This window comes from Phyllostomus discolor, chromosome 4, assembly GCF_004126475.2.
Source record: "Phyllostomus discolor isolate MPI-MPIP mPhyDis1 chromosome 4, mPhyDis1.pri.v3, whole genome shotgun sequence".
Taxonomy (NCBI): domain Eukaryota; kingdom Metazoa; phylum Chordata; class Mammalia; order Chiroptera; family Phyllostomidae; genus Phyllostomus; species Phyllostomus discolor.
Genome location: NC_040906.2, coordinates 66,460,858 through 66,484,705, shown reverse-complemented (window position 1 = coordinate 66,484,705; position 23,848 = coordinate 66,460,858). Strand labels below are relative to the sequence as shown.

At 34.0% G+C, this 23,848-nt stretch overlaps 2 protein-coding genes across 6 annotated transcripts in view; one reads left to right on the top strand and one right to left on the bottom strand.

Moving 5' to 3' along the window:
* The window catches only part of GALNT13 (polypeptide N-acetylgalactosaminyltransferase 13), a 494,468-nt gene that overhangs the window by 307,505 nt on the left and 163,115 nt on the right, over positions 1 to 23,848 (top strand). For all 5 annotated transcript variants that reach the window (XM_036023469.1, XM_028510990.2, XM_036023467.1 and 2 more), the window contains one exon: positions 8,388 to 8,505. In XM_036023469.1, the coding sequence (XP_035879362.1) occupies positions 8,388 to 8,505 (118 nt within the window). The remainder of the gene's footprint in view (positions 1 to 8,387; positions 8,506 to 23,848) is intronic.
* Positions 11,825 to 13,872, bottom strand: LOC118500107 (zinc finger C4H2 domain-containing protein-like). The gene has a single exon (XM_036023470.1). It carries the CDS (start codon positions 12,800 to 12,802, stop codon positions 12,170 to 12,172), a length of 633 nt encoding a protein of 210 aa, XP_035879363.1. The 5' UTR covers positions 12,803 to 13,872; the 3' UTR covers positions 11,825 to 12,169.

The window sequence follows — 23,848 nt, the reverse complement described above, 5'->3', positions numbered from 1 at the left end:
TCAATTAAGAGTGTGTTTATACTTTATTTTTGCCAACTATGTCTTATCTACAGTTTTTGCATATAATGTGGTCTCTATAGAATAATGCAATCAGACAATATAAAATTTGTTTTAATATTATTATATTCTGCCAATTTATTCCCTTCAATTTATAGTCCCTCTAGTAAGTATAGTAAATGAAGAACATTTATTTTATTAAAATATAAATCAATATTTCTTATTAGTTAATAGCAACTAATAATGAAGTTCTTAATTTTTAACTCAGATATTCTCTAGTATTACAGGTTTTTCTCAGTTCAATTAAAATATACTTTTAAATTAGAAGACAGAAGCAGAAAAATTCTCTCAAAGTCCATGAGACACTTCTTTACAGTAGGAAATGTTAAAGCAACAAAAGCAACAGTACAAGGAACGGTCAGGGTTCTCAACAGAACAAAGTGTGATAGAAATAGTTGAGCTTTGGAATATTCAACTATTCAACATTCTTCCTCTTTTATTGAAAATCCTCACCTGAGGATATATTAATTGATTTTAGACAGAGAGGTGGGAGGGAGAAAGAGAAAAAACACACAATGATATGAGAGAGGAACATCTATTGGTTGCCTCCCATATGTGCCCAAACTGGGGACCAAACCAGCAACCTAGTTATGTGCACTGACCAGGGATCAAACCCACAACCTTTTGGTGTATAGGATGATGCTCCATCCAGCTGAGGTACCAGGCCAGGGCTCAACTGTCCAACATTCTTATTTGCCCATGTTAAAATCTAACATACGTTGATTTTGAGAGAAAAAGATCCAACCACAGATGGAATGTGTGAATTTATATTCTCTGGAGAAAAATAGCACATTTACATTATACTAATTTCTAATAGTTTAGGTAATAATTAACAGGACTTTCCTAGCAGGCCATTGAAATAATAATAAAACTGGGATAGTATAGAAATTTTCAAGGTGATGAATTAAATATCACATTAATATACTGAATACATTTATTACATTATACAAAATATATTAAAATATCTTATTTCAGTGGGCCTCATTGCTTATTTTGAACCCTCTTATATAGTAAAAATAAAAGAAAAGATAAAAACTTGTACCAATTACTGTGCATCCTCTTGGAAGCTAAGAGTTGTATCAGATTGTGAAGATTACTAAAAAGGGTTAAGGAAAAAAATACTGATTTTTGGAAATGAAGGTCTTTTAGCATATACAAGGTGCTTGATTCCCATACTTGGTAAATTGTTCTTTTTTCCTGGCAGAAAATAAGCTCATATTAAGCAAAACTTTATTTTTTTCTTATCCTTTAAAAATAGCTTTGAAACTGTTTGTGTTCCATAGATTCTACAAGGATTTGGGTAAGCTTTCTTGCTTAAGAGTTCAAGCCAGCATAAACTCTTATGGAAACAGTTTCTTTTCTACAGAAAGCTGCATTTTCTCACCCAAACATTATGTTGAAATGAGTCTCATGGTGTTCAATATTCCATCAAACTTCCCATTTTTTCTCTGTAAAAAACCTTTAATTACATCCAACATTTTATTATTCATTGCTTTAATAAAAGAATTGTTGTGCCTTTGCTCTTTTCTCTCTCTTCTGTTTCCATATTTGGGTATAGTAGACAGATTAAGGAAGGATGAAAAGAGATTCACAACACCTAGTTTTCCTTTGGTTTCTGAATCCGCAAAATGTTTAGCCAAATGAAGTCATTACATTTTTTTATAATTTTATTTACTTATTTTTAGAGAGGGAAGGGAGGGAGGGAAGGAGGGGGAGAGAGAGAGAGAGAAACATCAATGTGCGGTTGCTGGGGGTTATGGCCTGCAACCCAGGAATGTACCCTGGCTGGGAATCGAACCTGGGACACTTTGGTTCCCAGCCCGTGCTCAATCCACTGAGCTATGCCAGCCAGGGCCAAAGTCATTACATTTTATGATATTAAAAATAATCAAAATTACATGACCATTTTAGCTATTTATGCCTCATATTTGATAAATAATAAAATATTTATGTTTATCATTTCTCTTTATTGTGGTTTACACTATATGAGAAATGTTATTAATACAGAGCTAAACACTAAGTCTACATATTGTGATATTTGACCAATACAAACAACAGCCTAATACTGAACTAGAGTCTCTCAAATCTTCTTTAGATTTTTTTCTACAAGGTCCTTGGTTATTTGCCAGGTAAGATTACATAGAATTCTATATAGCAAAGAAAAAAAAATAGCAAGAAATTATGTTTCAATAACTTTGAAAGAAATTACTTTGAAGAGAGTGCTGAAATTCACAGGAAAACAATGGTGCATAAATTTGGAAATGGAAATCAGGAAAACTGTATTTCTAATAGCCACCTCTCAGATCTTTTGCTGTATAAGTCAAAAGGATAACTTGAAAGATTACAGATTGGTAGAATATTATGTAGAAAGGGAGGGAGAGAGAAAGGGAAGGAGGGAAGGAAGGAAGGAAGGAAGCAAGGAAGGAAGAAAAAGAAAGGAAGAAAGCAATTTTTTTTAACTGGGCCATTACTTAGGGGTCCTTGAACAAGTCATTTAAACATACTGCAACTAAATTTGTTGACCAAAACTGTAGGTTCTGTAGCTCTAAAATATTAAAGTTATATTAAATATTAATTGAACTCTGAAAACTAAAAATAAATAAATAAATACATATATACATGCATACATACATATATACATAAATCTGGTTATAATCTTGGCAAACACAGATTTTTTTTAGTAAAAATAATATTTAAATGCTTTGTGTCGGTACTATTCTGAGTTTACATGCATTAAGACATATATACCCATTTTGCAGATGTTAGAATTAAGACAGAGTTTAAGTGGCTTGCTAAAATTCACTCTGTGGGGATGAGTTTCAAACCCATCAATCTAGATACTAAGTCCATACTCCTAAAAACTAAACTCAGCTACCTCTTAGAGTCTCCTTAGACTCTCTCACAGGTTGGTTATCTGCTTTTTACACATGGTTGTTTATCTCAGTGTGAAATATAGGCTACCATTAACTTCTTGATGAAAATACAGGGATTGCATTTTAGCATTACTGAATAATCGAATGTATTTTATAATTTCTTTTAATATTCCATCTCCTGGTGAAAAGGTTCAATATTTTTCATGCCAAATGCTTACTTGTTGGAGTCTTTTAATATTTGCCATCATCACAAAGTTTTATATCTTTAATTCTGAGGCACTATCACACTGCACTCCTAAAACCCCTTTAAAAATAAGATCTTTACATTCCTAGAATCAGTGTAGACATTTTTGTTACTCATCAATTTAACAAATATGAGCAATGATTTTTTTTTATAATTTAAGAAATAAAATTGCACATAATTTAAACTTTTAAATACATTGTTTTGTGGCCATGAAATGCATTGCTCACTTAAAATTTTTGTTAATTCAGCCCTGGCTGGTGTAGCTTAGTTCATTAGGCACATGACTGGGTTGGGGGTTCAGTCTCTGGCCAGGGCAAGTACCAAAGGCAACCGATAAATGTGTCTCTCTCATATTGATGTTTCTTTCCCTCTCTTTCTCCCTCTCTTCCCCCTCTCTATATAAAAATAAATTTAAAAAATAAAATAAAATTTTATTTATTCAATAAATGTCTATTAATAGTCTAATACTACCCAACTAATATATTGGCTGTGCTTACTTATAGTAGTGGTAAAATTTATATAGACATGAATATTATATTTAATAAGCAGTGCCAAGTACCCTGGATACAGAAACAGGGTGCTGTGGAAGTCAGTAGGAGGGTGATATTAGGTCCAGATTGGAGGGACAAGGGTTGTACTAAGGGCAGATCGCATAGAATGTATACTCTTTCCTTTGGCCTAAGAATAGACCAGGTTTGAACATATAAGGGGAGTTTACAAAGGAAAATGCAAGTGACAAATGGATTTACATATATGCACCAAGGTGAGAAAGTGTGAAACATTTACTAGCAACAGCTGAACACTTTAAATACAAGGAAACAGTTAAAGCAAATGGAGGAACCGATTGGGCACTCCAGATCCCTAAAGCCAGGATAAGAAGCTGGGATTTATACCTTAAAATAGGTTTTCAAACATCTGGTTAACATTTTAAGAGGAGTTTTGATTTAGAGAAATTAATATGGCCATGGTTGTTACAATAAATTTTGGAAGCAGCAGACTCTAAAGAATTCCATTAACATACAGTTAGCAATAAGAAGACTAAAATTGGATAGTGACCATGAAAACAGAGAACACAGATAAGAGTCAAAAGTGCTTTGGAAAAAAATAGAAGCATTTGGGAAATTATTGAATGAGACACAAAAGACAAAGGTGCTGAAAAGTGTTTTCATCCTTTTACATTGAGGCTCTGGAAGGAGACAGAGGACATGGAAAGAGAAGCAGATATAGAAGGGATATCAGCCTATGCTCAGTTCTGTGATAAACACACTGAGGAAAGTCAGAAGGATTTTTTAAAAACAAAACATCTAGTGAGTAATTGAAAAAGCATACAGTGCAGAAGGAGGCAGTGACAAAAGGAACACAGATTAAGAGTCAAACTCATAGAGGTGACAATTAAAGGTAATTCAGCTCATGACAAATGAGCTGAAACAGGCCAAGAGTATAGAAAGAGAAAAGTGCTACTGAGACACCCTTGGGGTACTACATTTTGGGGAAAAGAAGACAGTTATTAAGTGCACATTTCTAAAAAACAATGTTATAAATTGTATAAAATTGTATAACATCATGTCACAGATGTGAAACTTAGACCTTGACCAAGCTCTGACAAGCAGCAAGGGGAAGGAAGAGGAAGGACATCAATAAGAATCACAAAATTAATAGGCTAGTTGGTAAAAGAAAAATCTCTCTAGAACAATGTAACTGAGGTAAAAAATAATTTTCAGCAGAGAGGCTAATGAATTGTGTTAAATGTTTTCAAAGGAAGAAATTCAGAAAAGGCTATTGAAGTTCAGAATCAATGGGGCCTTTTCAGAAAAAGGTTATTGTAGAGGTAGGAGCAAGATCCAGACCCTCGTTAGAAAGTCAACAGGAGTTGAGGGAGTGCATAGAAAGTATCCTTTCACTAAGGTTACCAGAGAAGAGAATAGAAAATGCATGTCCCTAGTTTGGATGAGGAGTAGGATAGTATGAGGGTGTATCTTGATTTAGGATAGAACTGAATTGAATAGCTAAGCTCAAGGGGACTGTCTAGAAGTCAAAGGCATGAAACATAAATGTAACAGTCAATGAGCAAGTGGCTGAAATGGTAGTCAGAAAAAGAGCCAGCTGAGGGCACAAGAGTAAATGCTAGTCCATAAAGGGAGGAAAAGAGATTTTATTTCCTCTGAGACAAGAGGAAGGGAGAGTCCAGATGATCTGTCATCTATCTATCTATCTATCTATCTATCTATCTATCTATCTATCATCTCTCTAGAGAGCTATAGAGGTAGAGAGTGAAGGAGTTCAGATTTTATGCATTTATTTAATCTCCAGTTTCTTGTGAAGAGTCCCAAACTTTGGCAAAGATTCAGTTAGGAGTGAAACAGGTAAGTAAATGAGCATAGATAAAAGGATGTCAGACAGTTTGTGGAGAATCAACATGGATTTTCAGTATGACCAGTTAACCTAATCATATTACTCTATCAATGATTCTGTAGGCCTTAGGAGCAGAAATAGATGAGGTAAAGGGTACGTTTACCCAGACACTGATACTGACAAAAAGAAAATGGGTTGTATAAAGCAAGCAAGGAGAACTGGGATGCTTGGGTAGTTTTTCCTTGACATGGCCGAATCTTGGAAAGGGAGTGGGAGAAAGAAGGAAGACAATTCCTGAAGGGGTTATTTTGTGAGAATATGGAATAGGTAAGGAACCAAAATCACCAGTGAAGAATAAAAAATGACTCCCATCAGATTGCAATAGAAAGGCTTGTAAAAGAGAAAGTTGTGTTCAGAGAGTCAGATTTCAGAGTTCAACATCTTAGATATAAAGTAGTCCCAAATGATTTTGAAATTCAACGGGAAGATGTGTTTATGGGAAGCTAAAATTAAGGACATTCAAATCTTTTCTTTGAATAATAACCACCAACAACAAAGATATATCCATAATCTTATTAACTGTTTATTATATGCTGGGCACTGTGCTAAGTGCTTTTCTTCTATTAATTCATCTTCACCTACCTGCTGTGTGGTAGGTAATGTTTATAGCCTTTGAGCTGATTATCCCCCTCCCCCAAATTAATTGAATTTGTTGGTTGGTTTGACATTGTATAAACACATTTTAAAAAGCATACAATATCAGCTAATTCAACTATAACCAGGCTTTTCATTTTCTAGGCATCCTAAATACTTAAGGTTTACATGGGCATAAATAAATCGTTCATTAGGGATGATACAGAACAGTTGACTTAGAACAGAACATGTTACCTAACACTGGCTTCAGCTGCAGTTATCATTTAGTAGGTATCAACTAGTCGAGAGAGCTGATATTGAAAAGACAAAAAATTCTATCTAGGAGTGTATTTCCTTAAAAATGCAGGCTTTTTTGGTTTTAATTTTACTTTTTTGTTACTTTTCAAGAATAAGTGAAATGAGTCATTCTTATGGTTAAATATATAATTTATTGTAGCAATTTATTATATATTTCTCACATATTTATAGGAATTATGACCAAGATGTAAGATGAAAATCAATACATGTATTTAACTTTAATGCATTAGTACTTTATTAATAAATAGATAAGCAGGTAGGCACTCTGAATTGATCATTAAAAATGTATTATTTAACATTCTTAAGCACTTAGTTGCATTATGATAGAATAATTGCAACAGTTTTGGTTCCTCATTTCATTAAATAGGCTATCCAGCACTGTAATACTTTATATAGTTATTACCACAGAATTTCAAAACCCCAGTCAGGTGAGGGCTGTGGCTACCATAATTACCATCTGTTTCACTTTGTTAGTGTTTCTCATTATAACTCAGAGGGTCAATGATACCATTCCTGTTAGGAACCCAGCAAGACCAGAAGTAATAAAACAGATTTGAGACTATGTGAGTCTGTGCTTCCCCAGCTGATGGGCAGTTAATTACCTGAGTATAAAACAGTGAGAGCTCTGGGAGAAATTGGGACCTTTGCAATATGGTAGCTACCCAAGTGCAATATTATTTGTTGTTTTTTCTTTGAACTATATTGTTTAATTAGAAGACATGAGCATACCCTGTGGCAGAAGAGGATATAATTTCACGAAAAGCAAAACATTTTTTAAACCAATCTCAGTTTTCTTAGATGAGCATTCCATATCTAAGTTACTAGATCAGTGTTTGTCATCTTTAACAGCACATCACAATCATCTTGGGTATGTTACACAGTATGCAAGGTCTGGCCCCACCTCCTGTTAATTAAATCTGATCTGTGGAGAGTGGTACCCAAGCATGGAAGTGCATTTTTTTTAAATGTGCCTCAAGTTCTGCTTAATGTGCTAAGAAGGCTGAAAATCACTATACTATAATTAACTGTTCAAAAATAATCATTGCCAGTATAGATAGATCCAGTTGTGAACAACTAGAATTTTCTTTTTTAGTTTCAATTTACCCACTTGTATAGAAACACTTCAATATTGCTTTAATGATTTTTTAAAATTAACTAATTAACCACTTAAAACTGAAAAATTGACTTCTTAGTTCCTATAGAGACCTTTTGAATGGGAGAATGAAAGGCATTTATTCCTAGAAAAAAGTTTTAGCATCTGTGCCAAATTTACTTTAAACCTCTGAATAACATATAAGATTTATGATTCTCCAGTATTATTGATTGACTGTATTTTAATTAGGTAAGCAGATTAATTGATTAGATGTAAAAATAATGTTTAAAATAATTTTATAATTCTTGTTAGATACTTATTGTCTATAAACATTTTATAGTATTTAATATTTTTATATTTAAATAGGCTATAGATCTTTTCATAGAAGAACCATATCCATAAGTTTCTAGAGCTCACATTAAAATGAGTGATAATTAGATGACAAAAGTTCACAGCTGGGATATTCATGACCAGTAATCTCTGAAGGTGTAGTATTCAATGCTAAGAGCACTAACTTTGCTTTCCCTTTGAGAAGGAATGTAGGTACCCTGCTTAAGTGCCCATTGTTCCTTCCATGTGTCTGTATGATAATCTATAAGAAAAAGAGGGCAATCAATTTAGTTTTACAGAAAATATGATAAAATGCTATCTATTAATTTTAAAACCTCATTCACCTTGGCTTTATGTTTCCAGTTTGAGATTTTTGAGTACTATTATTTTTAATTTAGAATGTCTCAGAAATATTTGCTACTCTCATTAAACTCCACACATTGTTTTCAAAAGATATTCTTTTCTTTTTGTTTTGTTTTTCAACTAGGACCCCTACTATGGCTGGTGGCCTATTTTCTATTGACAGAAACTACTTTGAAGAGATAGGAACTTACGATGCAGGAATGGATATCTGGGGTGGAGAGAATCTTGAAATGTCTTTTAGGGTAATTGCATTTTACTTTATTTTTTGGCTATGAACATACTATTCTGTTGCATGCATATATAGACCTAGTAACTTACTGTCAAATCTTTTTTGGTGAAGTGATGCAAATTGCTGATCAGCTGGTCATTTTAATACTCATTTAGAAACTTTGCTAGAGTCTTTTGCATGCAATATTTACTGTTAAGTGGGAATTTATAGGTGTTTTTTAAGTTTTCAAAAATATTTTATTCATAGTACAAACACATTAGGTCTTTCAGTGTTTGATATTAAGAAGGGCTTTACTTTTTCAATAAAACATTACCCTATAAAATCAGTTTGTATTTTTGAACTGAATGTTGGAAGTATTTATGCTATCTAAATTTGCAAGTGCTGCCTGAGGTTATTCTCAAATAACTTTAAGAATAGCCTGTGGAAAAAGGAATTCTGGATAATTTTGTATGTAGGATGACTATTTTTGCAATTGTAGATATTGTTTGATGAATCAGTTTAAATAATGCAAATTCTCTTATTAAATGACCTTCCAGGTAAATAAAAATTAAAGGTTAATCCCTCATATATATATATTAGGAAGCATATGCATAATTTAACATTTTATTATATTCATAAATTAAATTACATACATATAAATGTGATTTTATACTGTTGCATAATTGCTAACATACTGTTTTTTCTTCAAACCATTTATATTATTATTTTAAGTGAAATAAATTAATAACACTGTTGTTTTTTCCATTTTTAGAATAACATGCAATATTTAAAACACTCAAGTGTTTTGCCAGAATTATTTGTGCAATGAAATTATTAGTATTTAGATATATTTATCTATGATATTTAGATATATATACAAAGGTTAGAAAGTAAAGTTTGTTTTTCACTAGCAAAATATAAATATATCTGATGTTCTGTAATAAAATATCCAAAATTGAAGATAAGGATTGTTTTGAATTTATATAATGTAGAATTTAACAAGTCTTGCTTAATCTGAATTATTTAGAGGCACTAGAATGGCCTAGTTCTACAGCTTTTTGCCAATAAAACTTGCTTATAGTCAGATGTTTAAAAACATTGTTAATTAATGGAATTTTACTCTTTCCACATTTGTTTATATACTTATAGTCTAATGCAACTTGCTCCACAAGACTTAGTACCATATTCAGGAATGTCTTCTTGCTTCAGGAAGGAAGTAATTCAAAACCTCAAAAAAATTTGCTCTTAACCTTAGGTATAATGATGAGAGTATTAATACATTCAGTGACCAAAATTCTTTGGATGCTGCACTGGGATTGGATAAGGAAAAAAATCAACATAGTGATATTTCTACTATCTGTGACTCTTTTCTTCTTCTCTCCTAAGATTCTTATTCACCTCTTTTCTCCTTGTCTCTTAAGCTTGATTCTTTGCCAGTGGATCTCAGTTACTTTCAAAACATAGCTGCCACATTGCATGGATGCTATCCATCTGATTAAAAGATGCTATAGGGAGTAATTTAGTGGACTACTATGAAAAAAACAGGAGAATATGATCTAGGAAATGCAACAGAGGTATAAATGTATCAGAAATTGAAGATTTGAGAATATGAAATTTGAAAATCTAATAATATTTAATGCAGATACCAGGAGGATGGAGTGAATACAAATAGTGGCCCTAAGTATGATCAGATCCTTAGAAAATAGTATAGGAAGTGTACTGTGATTGGTTGCTAGAGATTATTAAGAAATAAAGTATTCCTAAGTGACTGCTTTTCAATTGTTTTAAAACATATCATTGACTTTAGTTTCCACACAATTTCAATTAAAAAAACCTATATATTTTGCTTTTTATTAGACTTTTGATTCATTTTTACTGTCCTTTCCATTATATGAATATAACTGCTTAATAACTAGTACCTTAGCTGGGGAAGATAGTAAAAGAAAATGCTAGACCAGTATATTAGCAAAGGAATGAGACTTTCCCTTTAGACTAATTTCATGAGAAGATGTATGACTTAATGAAATAAGACTGTGTTGAGGACCTGAGGCTGATATCCACCTCAGTCACTGCAGATCAAACACGTGTTGGCCTGTAGTACATGCTTTATACTTTCCAGATACTGAGGCCACAAAAATGAATAAGATGTGATGCTTTTATTCTCCAAATCCCACATTCTTATGAGAGAGATACATAGGTATTACTGACAAAATATGATTTTTTTCCAATGAACAAATGTTTATTTAAAAGGATTTGTACAAACATAACACTCTTACTTCAAACAGCAAAGAAATCTCTTATAGTTTGAATACATGGACACTGTGGGAACTCAAAATGAAAGTTAAGGAAGAAAGGAAAATCTCTCTCCTTCCTCAGCCAGGGACTGAGACCTAGACCTAAAACTTTTTCAGTCAGCCAGTCCCCATCCCTGTCCCTTGAGTCTGAGAGTGTCTTTATTAGAAATCCAGCTTTGGTGCAGTAGAGAGCTTTAGGGTTTGGGGACCCTGGTACATTCTCTTTGGGGAGGGAAGGCCACCTGCACAGTCCACAGGAAAGTGGGTGGCCAGGAGCTGACCTGAGCTGGGGCTGCCTTACAGAAGAGGGAAGACCCGGAGAAGGAGGGATAAATGGAGAAGTCCTACCCACTCATGTGGGTAAACTAATTGTCTCTCACTTGAATCTAAACCCACTCCTGTGACCCATAATATATAACTATATATTGTATATATATAATTGTATATTATGTATACAATTGTGTATAATTGTATAGTATATATTGTATATATACTGTGGGTAAACTAATTGTCTCTCACTTGAATCTCAGCCCACTCCTGTGACCCATAATATACAATTGAGTAAGTGCCACAGTAATGGTTTTAAGTAAAAGGCAACACAATTGTCGGCCTAGGGCCCTTCTAAGCCTAAAGCAACCCCTGTAGCACAGCTCTAGCCCCATGACTTAGGCAATGAGTTAGGCAGAACTTCATGAAGTGGGTATAGCTCCAGCTCCCTGGTTTCACCATGGGGAACTTCTGCTGATTTGTAAAAACTAGGACTATGGGAGAAAGGCCTGCAGACCTCCGGATCCCCAGACACACAGCCTGGTACCTGAGAACTTTTGTATATCTGAGAGACTGAGGGTAGGGTGGGATGATGAACTCTCTAATAACAGGCAGTCCTCCAAAATTAATATAAAAAGGAGAGGTTGTCTAAATTACCTCTGGGCCTTGAGAAACGTTGTTGTCCTTTTAAACCCTAAGGCAAAAGTATAGGGAGGAACACCCTGCAGCCTTTACACTAAACAAGACATGGGCCTTCACCAGCCCTCAGAACTTAGGCCCCAGCCCTCAGGCACAAAAGACAGAGAATCACATGTGGACCTGCTGCCCTATGCTTTGCTCCAAAGAAGAGCAGGGGATGAAATGTCCGTGGGAGAGAAGGCATTATGAGACATACTGCCTTTAGCACCTGAACCACATCTCTTCCTAAACCAGAAACCCCAATAGAAAGAAATAAGAGCAAAGTGAGAGAGGTGTTGCACTTCCATCACAATAAAGTGGAGACTTGGTAGAGGTGGGAAAGGGTTGTTTCACATCAGGATATCAATCACTGGCCAAGGGGAGGGGTTATGAACTGTAGAGGTCTATGCGTTCTCCCTCTCTTCACTCTTCCCACTTCCATTTTAGCTTTTTGGGGTTCTAGGACTGACTCTCAGTTTTGCACAGAGGGCATATGGGTGCATTCCAGTGAATTTGCTGATGACAGGACAAGCAGGCCTTCATAGGTAGGGGCTGCATACTGAAGGTGGCTGTCGGCCCAGTGTTCTGCTCCTCAAATACTTGAAGTTGTTGGGCAGCAAGGGCTGCAGTAGCCAGGGATTTGGGGATTGGGAAGGTCCTGTGGTTCTGCCAATCTGCTTTATGCTTCTCAAAGTAATCCCAGGAGAGCTTCTCCTCTTCACAAAGGTCGGGGAGCCTCTGCAGGCCCAGAGTCATGCACAGGACATCCACATGTTCCTTCAGTGGCTCATACTCATCATGGAGATGCCAGGTAGACTTTAGCAGCTTGTTTAAGTCATTCTCAGATTGTTTGACGGTAGTTTCCATCACATGGGTGTCAGCATGGATCAGTCGGGGTTCCTCCACATGGGCCATCTTTTCTTGTAGCAGGAGGTCCATCTCCTGCTTGTATTCCTTCAGGTGTCTCTCCACTGATTCTAGGGCCTCAACCTTAGCCTTCAAACAGACCTTGATCTTCTCTATCTGTAGGGTCTCATTCCTGATCCCTTTAACATGTTCCAATTTACACATTATTTCTTGCTTATCTGCCATGGTTCTCACTTTCAGTTTCGTGTCCCGAGAAATGTACAAAGATAGAAATTCAGGGATACAACAGACACAATGTAATCACCTCCTGCCAGCATGGGGCTCTGAGTCTGTTAAAATGTGATTTTTAAATATAAATTTATGTATAAGGTTTGTCTTTGTCATGTAGGCAAATCACTTAACCTCAACTTTGTAAAGGTGATTGTAATCATAGTGAAGTTATTGCTTTGTAGCTCTGTTTTTTTGTAGGTTCAGGGGTAAGTAGGAAACATAGAAATATTAAGAGCTTGCAAAATATTAGGATTCTGGCTGGCCCCAAGGGAGTTTAGGCCAATCCAAAGGAATGTATTGTGCAGATTTATTTATAATAGTATCACTTGATCTTTAATGCCCAGAAGTATTGAAAGTGCTGATGTTGAAAATTTGATGAAAACTTAGGACCTCCCTAGAAAGAAATAAGAAGTATTCAGTCTCTTACAATAGTAAGTTTTAACAATTTCATAAGTTGGAATTCCTTGAAGTATCAGGATAAACAATTTTTACATAAAATAATAGTGACTTCTAATATTTATAGAGCTATTAAGCAGAGTAGCTGAGAATCGAACCCCAACACAATGAGACCTTTGGCTATGCTGTTAATTACCACACTACCACCTCCTCAGTAAGCTTATCCTTCTATAACACGCCAGTCCTAACAGCTGATGGTATTATCAGCAGAAAGAGGAGAAGCTGCCTCATCTAGTAATCTTAACTTCCTCTTACAGGCTTTAGCTTCCTTTGGTGTATGATGTACATCCAATAGCAGTGAGAACATGGACAGGCAGATCCTAACACTCCCGAAAGCTTAGTCTCAGGTATTGCTCTCCACTCCATTCCACAATAGTCATCTAAATAAATCCTAAAAACACTGTCTAAACACAGATGATGATTTATTTAGCTGATATCTATTGAGTTCTTACTCAGTTGGTGCACGGGATACAGTAGTGAACAAAACAAACAAAACCATGTGTCCTTATGGAACTTCTATTTTAAAGAAGGAGACATAGAGTAAAGAAAAAAAGGAAAATACAGGGGTGGGCAAAGTAGATTTACTATTGTGAGTACACAAAATGCAGTTTATTCTTGTGTTAATATTTATTAATTACTGTATTATTTTCCATATGAATAACTATAAACCTACTTTTTCCAACCTCTGTATATTAATATGTTAGTGGTAAGTGTTAAAAAGAAAAAATAAGGGGAGAATAATATGAAGTGGTAGATGTTGGAGATTGGTAGAAGTTAACATTTTAGATAGGAATTCAGAAATGAATATCCATATAAAATAATTGATGACAAAAAGAACTGAGTATAATATGAATTTACCAACAAAAGTATAATCTGTCTTTCAGTAATACCCCTGGTGTCAGCATAAAAACTACCCAACAAGCATCACCACCAAAAGTCCTTGCCTTTCATGAGCAAGAAGAGCACAGGAGCAATATTTCCAAGATGCACAATGTTTTGTATATTTCAAAATGAGATAACCTGCCACTGTTGAGACAATTAAGGCCATGGTGGAAAATTGTGAGAAGGCAGCAAGGGACTCAGAAGAGTGTTGCTCTGCCATGAATGATAGACTAACAGTTACAAGCATGATCTAGGAGGCAGGCAGCCAGGGTTCAAGTCCCAGCTCTTGCCCCTATTAGCTGTGTGAATTGGGTAAGATAATATGTCTCCTAAGCTGTAACTTCTTCACATCTACAATAAAAAAGATTGTCACACTTTCCTGATGTGCTTTCAGAGATAATTAAATAAGATTGTATATACAGCATTGAACACCCCACTCACCACATGTGAAGTATGTCATAAACAGCAGTTATTGTTGCAGTAGTTATAAGCTGTGCAACTTTGAGCAAGTTGTGACACTCCTGACCTTCACTTAATAACAACCTGGCCCTTAATAATCAGACCTTCACTGTAAGTGATCAACGAAGAGAATGTACAACAAAATCTCTTTAAAGCCAGAATATGCAATACTTATAAAAAGTACTACTGCTCTAATTGTTAGTTGACATGTGGTTCTTAAACTCCTCTGCCCAGAAAAGAGGTTAAATTTTAGAAAAGAAAAAAAAAAACACTTCGTTTTGGCTGCTGCAACATCCTTTGACATCCTAAAAACCTGGGGTATAAAACATTTACTTATACTCATAATGGATTTTAATAAAACAGTTTATTATTTTTAAAGCATCATCTAGAGTTGGCATTACAGGTACTGGATTTATACACACACACAAATCAATAAAAGGTGGGCATATATTATTGCCCAATAACAACTCATTGGACATAGGTCATCAAGAATAGTAGTTTCTGAAAGATGGGAGAAACAATGAGAGCCCTACAGTGTGTCCATCTTACTGCCTAGAGAAACTGTCTAGGCTTCAGAAAGAGAAGTGGGACCTAGGTAGATCCCAGTGGACTCAATGAATTGAAAAGTTGGGGGTGGGTGTCCAGGAGATCAGGTGGCTAGAGATGGGTGGACAGAGTAATAGAGAAGAGAAGGCTGCACAGACAGAACTCAGTTAATACTGAGCACTGATCAGCACATATGTGTGAGAAAATGACCCAAGTCGAGGAAAGGACCATCAGAAAGAGGTCTCATTGTCCCTCACTTAAGACCAGCAATAGTGCCTGTACTCTCCACCCAGACCAATTCAAGGGCCATGGGGCTGGGGTAAATACTGGGAAACTATATCGTAAACTTCTAAATAACTCATAGATCAAAGAAGAAATTTAAAGTTAAATTAATAGTATCTTGAACTGAGTGAAAATGAACACAGTTTTTCAAACCTTGTGATGCCACTAAAGTAATAATTAGGGGGAATTTGTAGCACTGAACATATATGTAAGTACCAGAAAGAGAACGATCTGAAATCAATGACTTCAGCTGCCACCTTCAGAAACTAGAGTAAAAGGAGGAGAGTAAACACAAAATATCTAAGACAAAGGAAATAATAAAAATCAAAGCAGAAATTATAAAATATCAAAGAGAAAAATATTTTGAGAAAAGAGATAAAACCAAAATCTGTTTCCTTTAGAAGATACATAAAATTGACAAATTTCTAGCCAAAATTAATAAGAAAAAGAGAAGACACAAATTACCAATATTGGGAATGAGAAAGGCCATATTATTATGGATGCTATTACAGACATTAGAAAATATAAGATAATATTATTGACAGCATTATATCAATAAACTTGTCAACTTGGATAAAACAGACAACTTTCTTAAAGATGAACTATCAAAGCTCACGAGAAGAAATAGGTCAATCAAATAGCCCAATATCCAGTAAAGAAATGAAATTTGTAATTAAAAAAACAAGTAGTTTTCACAAAGGCAACCCCTTGCCAGATAACTTCACTGGTAGATTCTAACAAGTGTTTTAAGTATAAATAAAGAATAGTTTCAGAATATTGAAGAGGAGATAATACCTCCCAATTCATTCTATGAGGTTAGCATTAGTCAAACAGCAAAATTTGACAGACATAGAGAGAATAGAGAACCACAAGCTGATATTCCTCATGACCATAGATGTAAAACTTCTAAATAAAACTTTAGCAAAATTGATCTTTTCAATATGTAAAGTGAAAATACATAATGAATAAGTGAGGTTCACCCCAGGAATGGAAGGCTGATTTAACACTCAAAAACCAGTCAATGTAATTCACCACATTAACAACCAAGACAGAAAAATCAAGGGATCATCTCAATAGGAAAGCATTTGAGAAAATGCAATTCTATTTCTGATTAAAAAAACAAAAAGGACAAAAGCAACAAAAACAACAAAACCCAGAGCCACCTAATTACAGCAGGGAACTTCCTCAACCTAATAAAGGGTTTGTAAGAAAAGCCTACATCTGTTAAGAGACAATGTTTTCTTCTTAAGATCAGTAGCTTTTATCACTTCAACTTAACACTATAGTGGAGATTCTAAGCAATGCACTAGACTAACAAAAATAAACAAATACTATCCATATTATAAAGGAAAAAGTAACACTGTCATTCCAGATGACATGATTATTTAGAAAATTCAATGGAATTTATTTTAAAAATTATTAAAACAAACAGGTGATACATTCAGTTTGCAAGATATAAGGATAATATACAAAATCAATTATATTTCTAGATATTAGCAGCAACCATAAAAATCAAAATAAAAATCCATTTAAAATAGAATAAAAAATATGAAATAGTGATAAATTTGACAAAGACACACTAAGATCTCTACTCTGAATATTACAATATATTGCTGAGAGAAATTAAAGAATGTCTAAATAAATGGAGAACTATGCCTATTTAATATTTGGAAGCCTCAATATGATATTTTTAAGCTGTCGATTCTCCTCATTTCAATAGATTTAATGCAATACTAATCAAAACCCTAGTAGGCAGCTTTTGTTTTTCTAAGAAATTATCAAGCTGATTCTACAACTTATATGAAAATGCAAAAGATAATAGAATAACCATAAAAGCTTTGATAAAGTAAAAAGTTAGAAAACTAACAGATGATTCCAAAATGTACTGTAAAGTTATAATAATTAGGATTCCCTGGTATTGGCAAAAAGAAAGACAATGAAATGATTGAAAGTCTAGAAATATACCCACATATATATGGACAGCTGATTTTAATGAAATATGCAAAAGATATTCAATGGAGAAAGGAGTGTATTTTTAATTAATAGTACCAGAACAACTAGATATCCATGTGCACAAAAGTATTTAAATATATTTCTTGCACAATATAAAAAACAATTCAAAATGTAAAACCTAAAATTATAATATCCTAAAAGAAAACATTAGAGAAAAACATTTGCAACTCATCAAAGTAAAAATTGATAAAATGGACTTCATCAAAATGGAAAAGTATTATACCTCAAAGTCACTGTTAGGAAATTGAAAAGACAAATCACTGGCAGGAAGAAACTGTTAAAACACTGTATCTGATGATGGACTTGTATTAAAAAAAAACAAACAAAAACCTCTCAACTTGGTGAAAAGAAAAAAAACAGTCAAATATAAAAGACTCAAAGATTTCAATAGACACTTCACTAAGGGAGGCATACAGATGAAAAATAAGCACTTGAGAAAATTCTTAACATTAGAGAAATACAATTAAAACCATAATGAGAAAACTCTATACACCTATAATAATGACTAAAATTAAAAAGTACTATGTTAGTGATGATGTAAGAGAACTGAATATAGAATAAAGGTAGGAATGTAAAATGGTACCACAATGCTGCAAAACAGTTTTACTATTTCTTTAGCAACTCCTAGGTATTTTACCTAAGGGAAAAAAAAGCATATATCCATACAAAGAGATGTACACTAATGTTCATAGCATTTTTAAAATATTTTATTTATTTTTAGACAGAGATGAGGGGAGAGATAAAAAGAAGGAGAGAAACATTGACTGGTTGTCTCTTGTATGCACCCCAGCTGAGGATTGAACCCACAACCTAGGCATGCGTCCTGGCTGGGAATGAACCAGTGATCTTTTTCTCTGCAGAAGAATGCCCAACCAACTGAGCCACATGAGTCAGGGCTGTAACAGTTTTACATCTAAATGTCCATCAAATGGTTTATGGGTAAATTATGATTTGTCAATTCATGGAATACTTCTTACTACTGAAAAAAAATAGAGGAAATATTGATACACCCTGTAACACTGTTAATTTTTTAAAAAAATTACACTGAACAAAACAAGGCAAACAAAAGGATCACATATATGAGTCAATTTATATAAAATTTTAGTCAAGTGCAAACTAAGTGACACAAAGATAAGCTGTTTTATGGACAGCAGATTGTGGGATACTAGAGCTGGAAGAGATAACAAGGGGGCATGTGAAGACTTTTGGGGATAATGTACATATTTATTACATTGATTGTAGCAATAGCCTCCCAGGTTTCATATAAGTCAAAACTTACCAAATAGCACATTTTAAATATATGCAGTTTTATGTATGTTAAGTATACTTCAGTAAAGTTGTTAAAATATTAAAGCACACATACCACAGAGACACAACAATGCAGGCACCTTACAAAGAGAAGCAAATGAAGGGAAAATGTAATTGATAGCATCATCAACATCAGATTCTCAGTATGGTTTACCCTATTCACTTTTAATTTCTAAGATTTTATTTATTTATTTTTAGAGAGAGGGGAATGGAGGGAGAAGAGGGAGAGAAACATCAATGTGGGAGAGAAATATCAATCAGCTGCCTCTTGCATACCCCCAACCCATGGACCTGGCCCGCAGCCCAGCATGTGCCCTGACCAGGAATCAAAATTGTGAACTTTCAGTTTGCAAGATGACACCCACCTCTTGGAGCCACACCAGTCAGGACCTTAGCCTATTTACTTGTAAATGTCCTACTGATCTAAGTTTAACAATCTACCTCTCAAAACAACCGTGTGGAAATCAGATACTACTTATTGAAGTTTTTAACGAAGTACACTGTACTGTAGAAATAATTAGTTTTATTATGATCATAACCCTTCAAAATTAGAGGCTGTTTTGTCAATAGCCAATATTTTAATTGACAGGATGGAATTCATTTTAAATGATCCAATTTTCTCTGTCTTTCAAATTACAATAAAAACAGCAATATATTTATTTGAAGGATATAACCAAGTGAAATGCCCTATGATGTGAAATCTATTTATTTCCAAATTGCACAAGCAATGAAGTGAGAAAGAAATGGAAACTGACATCATAAATAATGGAAAAATGAAAAGCAGACATTTTTATTGAACAGAGTAGTGTGGTAAATGAGGCGAAGAAATTTTAGACTTTTGGGATTGCAGTATCCAGGTTTGTGAAAGCATTAAAAGGAAGTAAAGAATTTTCTAGAAATGTCCACACAATTTGAAATTTGACAAGTGAAAATGTCAGTCCTAATAATTTTTTATACCAATAAATTTAGACAAAAGTCTAGTAATTTCTTTTAAAACTGTGCCTTTTCAAAAAATCTTAATTCATGAAAATCTGAGCATAATGGTTTATCTATGTTGAGAGCTTGACATTTCTTTCATTTTATTTGATTGGTCATAAAAACCAGACTTTAATAAAATTTCATTTACTGGTAAGTGAATTTAATCTAAGTTCATATTATCCACAGTTTTGTTGGAAATGGTTTTGTGGAACACTTATTTTGTAAATATGATAAGGCACTCTTATTGTCAATATAGAGATTTGTTAGCCTCTTTTTTTCCCCCAGTTTTATTTTTTTTAAAGATTTTATTTATTTATTTTTAGAGAGGGAAGGAAGGGAGAAAGAGAGAGAGAGAGAGAGAGAGAAACATCAATGTGCGGTTGCTGGGGGTCATGGCCTGCAACCCAGGCATGTACCCTGACTGGGAATTGAACCTGCGACACTTTGGTTCGCAACCCACGTTCAATCCACTGAGCTATGCCAGTCAGGGCTTCCCCAGCTTCATTGAGGTATGATTGAAAATAAAAATTGTGTATATATGAGGTTTGCAGTGTGTTGATTTGATATACAGAGGTGGGCAAATGTAGGCTTATACTTGTTCATATGAAAAATAATATAGTTAATAGATCATAATACAGAAATAAACTGTTTCACATATTCACAACAATAAACATACTTTTACTCTCCTCAAGCTAATCCATTACTTCACCTAGGTGCGGTGTGTGTATGTGCGTATATGGTGAATTCATTTCAGACCTACTCCCAGCAAATTTCAAGTACAGGCATATTTTGCAGTATTGTGCTTTGCTTTATTGTGCTTCATACTTTTGCACTTTGCAGATATTGCATTTTTTTACAAATTGAAGGTTTGTGGCAAACCTGCATAGAGAAAGGCTATTGGGGACATTTTTTCCAACAGACCCAAATAATGGTTAGCATTTTTTAGCAATAAAGCATTTTTAAATTAAGGGATGTACATTGTTTTTTTGGACCTAATGCTATTGCACACTTAATAGACTATAATATATTATAAATAACTTTCATATGCACTGGGAAACCAAAAATTTAATATGACTCACTTTATTGCCATAGTCACTTAATTGCGATGATCTGGAACTGAACCCACAATATCTTTGAGGTGTGCCTGTATGTTATACAGTAGTATTAACTATGATCACCATACTGTATATTAGATCTCAGAACTTATTCATTTTATAACTAAAAGTGTGTACCATTATTGGCTTCTTTTTAAAAAAAGTCCAACCCTGGCTGGCATAGCTCAGTGGATTGAGCGTGGGCTGCGAACCAAAGCATTGCAGGTTCGATTCTCAGTCAGGGCACATGCCTGGGTTGCAGTCCATGGCCCCCAGCAACCGCACATTGATGTTTCTCTCTCTCTCTTTCTCCTTCCCTTCCCTCTCTAAAAATAAATAAATAAAATCTTTAAAAAAAAGTCTAAGAGGTTATAAGCTCACATCATGTTGCAGGAGTGTCCAATGTTTTGGTGTCTCTGGGCCACATTGGAAAAGGAGGAATTGTCTTGGACCACACATTAAATATACAAACACTAATGAAAACTGATGAGCCAAAAAAAAAAAGATTTTACGTAGATTTACAATTTTGTGTTGTGCTGCATTCTGGGCCACATGCAGCAGGTTGGACACCATAGCCTCCATAAAGAATGTAAACCAATATTAATGGAACTGCAGCACGTTTCTCTCTGGTTACCCGCTTAGTGCAGGGTACCTGTTTAGTGCAGGTTAAACCTAACCACATTACAAATGGCTTGAATTTTTCACTTCTGTGCTTACAGTTAGATCTTCTGGCATCTGGGCCACCACTCTACATTAATCCATTGTTTAAACACATCTTATTCTATGTCTTTCCTCTTTGATTAATTGAAATCACAGAAAAAAATTCTCTACATAAGAGATACCTGAGAAATTGTTTCTAATGACTGTGTTACATGTATTATATATGTTTTAAATCACTGGGTCACTGGGAGTCATATACTCACATTTAAGGTGTCCATAGAAAACTATTTTTTCAAAGTGAATGTGTTAGAATTTTATTTTCAATGTTAACTACAACTAAATGCCTGATTTCATATGCTCCTTTAGGAAAAAACAAAACAAATGAAAAACAGGAAAATTAGGAAATAATCAAACTTTATGATGATGTTAGCAAACCTTAGAATAATTTGTTTTGCCTTTAAAATTGTAATAGCCTAAGGCTCGGTAATTTTTACTGCTATACCTATTCATTAAAACATTCTGGTTCCCAAAACCAGAATATGAGAATAGATATCAAATAGTCATTGAAGTAATGTGTCACCTTGCAAGCATACTACATGGAGACATTAGAACTTGTTATTAATCTCTGGTTCTCTTTTATAGTTACTTGACTGTCTCCTAAATTGACTTTTTAAAAAGAAACACATTTTTTGGGTTGTCAATACCACTCATAATTTACTGCTTTCTTGAATCAATAACAGTCACTGCTCTTTTTCATAGTCTCACAGTCTTATCATATGAGTGTTTCTCTGTAGAATGTAAACATGTGGAATATTTATCAGCCTGCAGATATATTCATCTAATGTTTAACCTATACAGTCTACTCTTTATCTGTCTATCTATCATCTATCTATCTACCTATCTATCTAAATTTATGTGTGTGTGTCTATGTAAGTGTGAATAATATTTATGAATATTTAGAATTTAAGTCTCTAGTAGTAGTACAAAGGATATACTATGACAATAAATATGTGGATTTAAAAAGGTTACTGCATAAGTGAACTCTATTGCAAATAAGTGTAGCGTGATACTCACCCAACATCCTAAAGGAGTTGGGACTCAGATAATTAAGTGATTTGGGAATTATGAAACCCTTTAAGATGGATAGAAATTAAATGCATAAAAAGGAATAGATAGAATGAAAATGATATAAAATAAGGTGTATAATACAAATTTTCATTAATGTATAAAGCAGAGGAAAATGATATTTTTACGATTATTAGATATATATATATACATTAGAAATAAATTTTATTGGGGGATTACTCTAAGTTTTTGTTCTGCTTCTTGAATTAAACCATTGAATGGAAATAAAGGTGCATAAAAGGAATTTGATTTTTGTACTATGATAAAAGCAGCAGCTTTAACAAATATAGGCTCTCTAACAAATACAGGCGTATTTCAAACATACTAAGCAAAATTTCCTTGTTTTTAGCAAGAAGTCAGGTGTACCTGTTTTTTTAATGAGTTTTAGTACATTTAGAAACCAAGAATCATTAATAGAGATAATATCTGAAATGTCACCATTGAGAAACATGCTCCAATTCTGTGTCTGTGACTACTGAATTTTCTCTGCTAATGTGCACAGATACTCAATATGTACCTGCATTAAACCTAGAAATCTTTATGATCCTTCTAATCTAAATACATAGGACCTCAAGTTAACTGTTTGAATTTATGGCAATAAGGAGAGATACATGAAGAAATTAAATTTGCTCAGAATTATTATACAGAAAAGAGTGACAATTTCTATCATGGCGAAATTTCACTATAGCCTTCCATTAAGGGTACTTAATCATACAAAATAACACTGAGAATTAAGGCAATTATCCTGCTTATTTACATTTGAAATGTGCCTAAAATATTCTGATAAAAATTTTAACTTTATTTTGTAGCTAAAGACGTGGTGCCTTGAATTGGCTTTAAAATATTTATTTTACAAATTAAGTTTCTATTTTTTTCTTTTTTAAATTAATCTTTATTGTATTTTTCCCCTTTACCATTTATTTCTCTTAGACCCCAACCCACCAGCAATCACCACACTGTTGTCCATATCCATGAGTCCTTTTTTCCTTTTTGCTCATGCACTCCACCCCTCACCCCCCAACTAGCTGTCATCTGCTCTCTATTTATGAGTCTGTCTCTGTTTTGCTTGTTAGTTCAGTTTGTTCATCAGATTCGACATATGAGTGGAATCATATGGTATTCATCTTTCTCTGACTGGCTTACTTCACTTAGCCTAATGTTCTCCAGGTCCATCCATACTGTTGCAAAGGGTAAAATT

Coding starts and splice junctions, on each gene's coding strand:
- LOC118500107 (XM_036023470.1), bottom strand. CDS start 12,802: ATGGCAGATAAGCAAGAAATAATGTGTAAATTGGAACATGTTAAAGGG.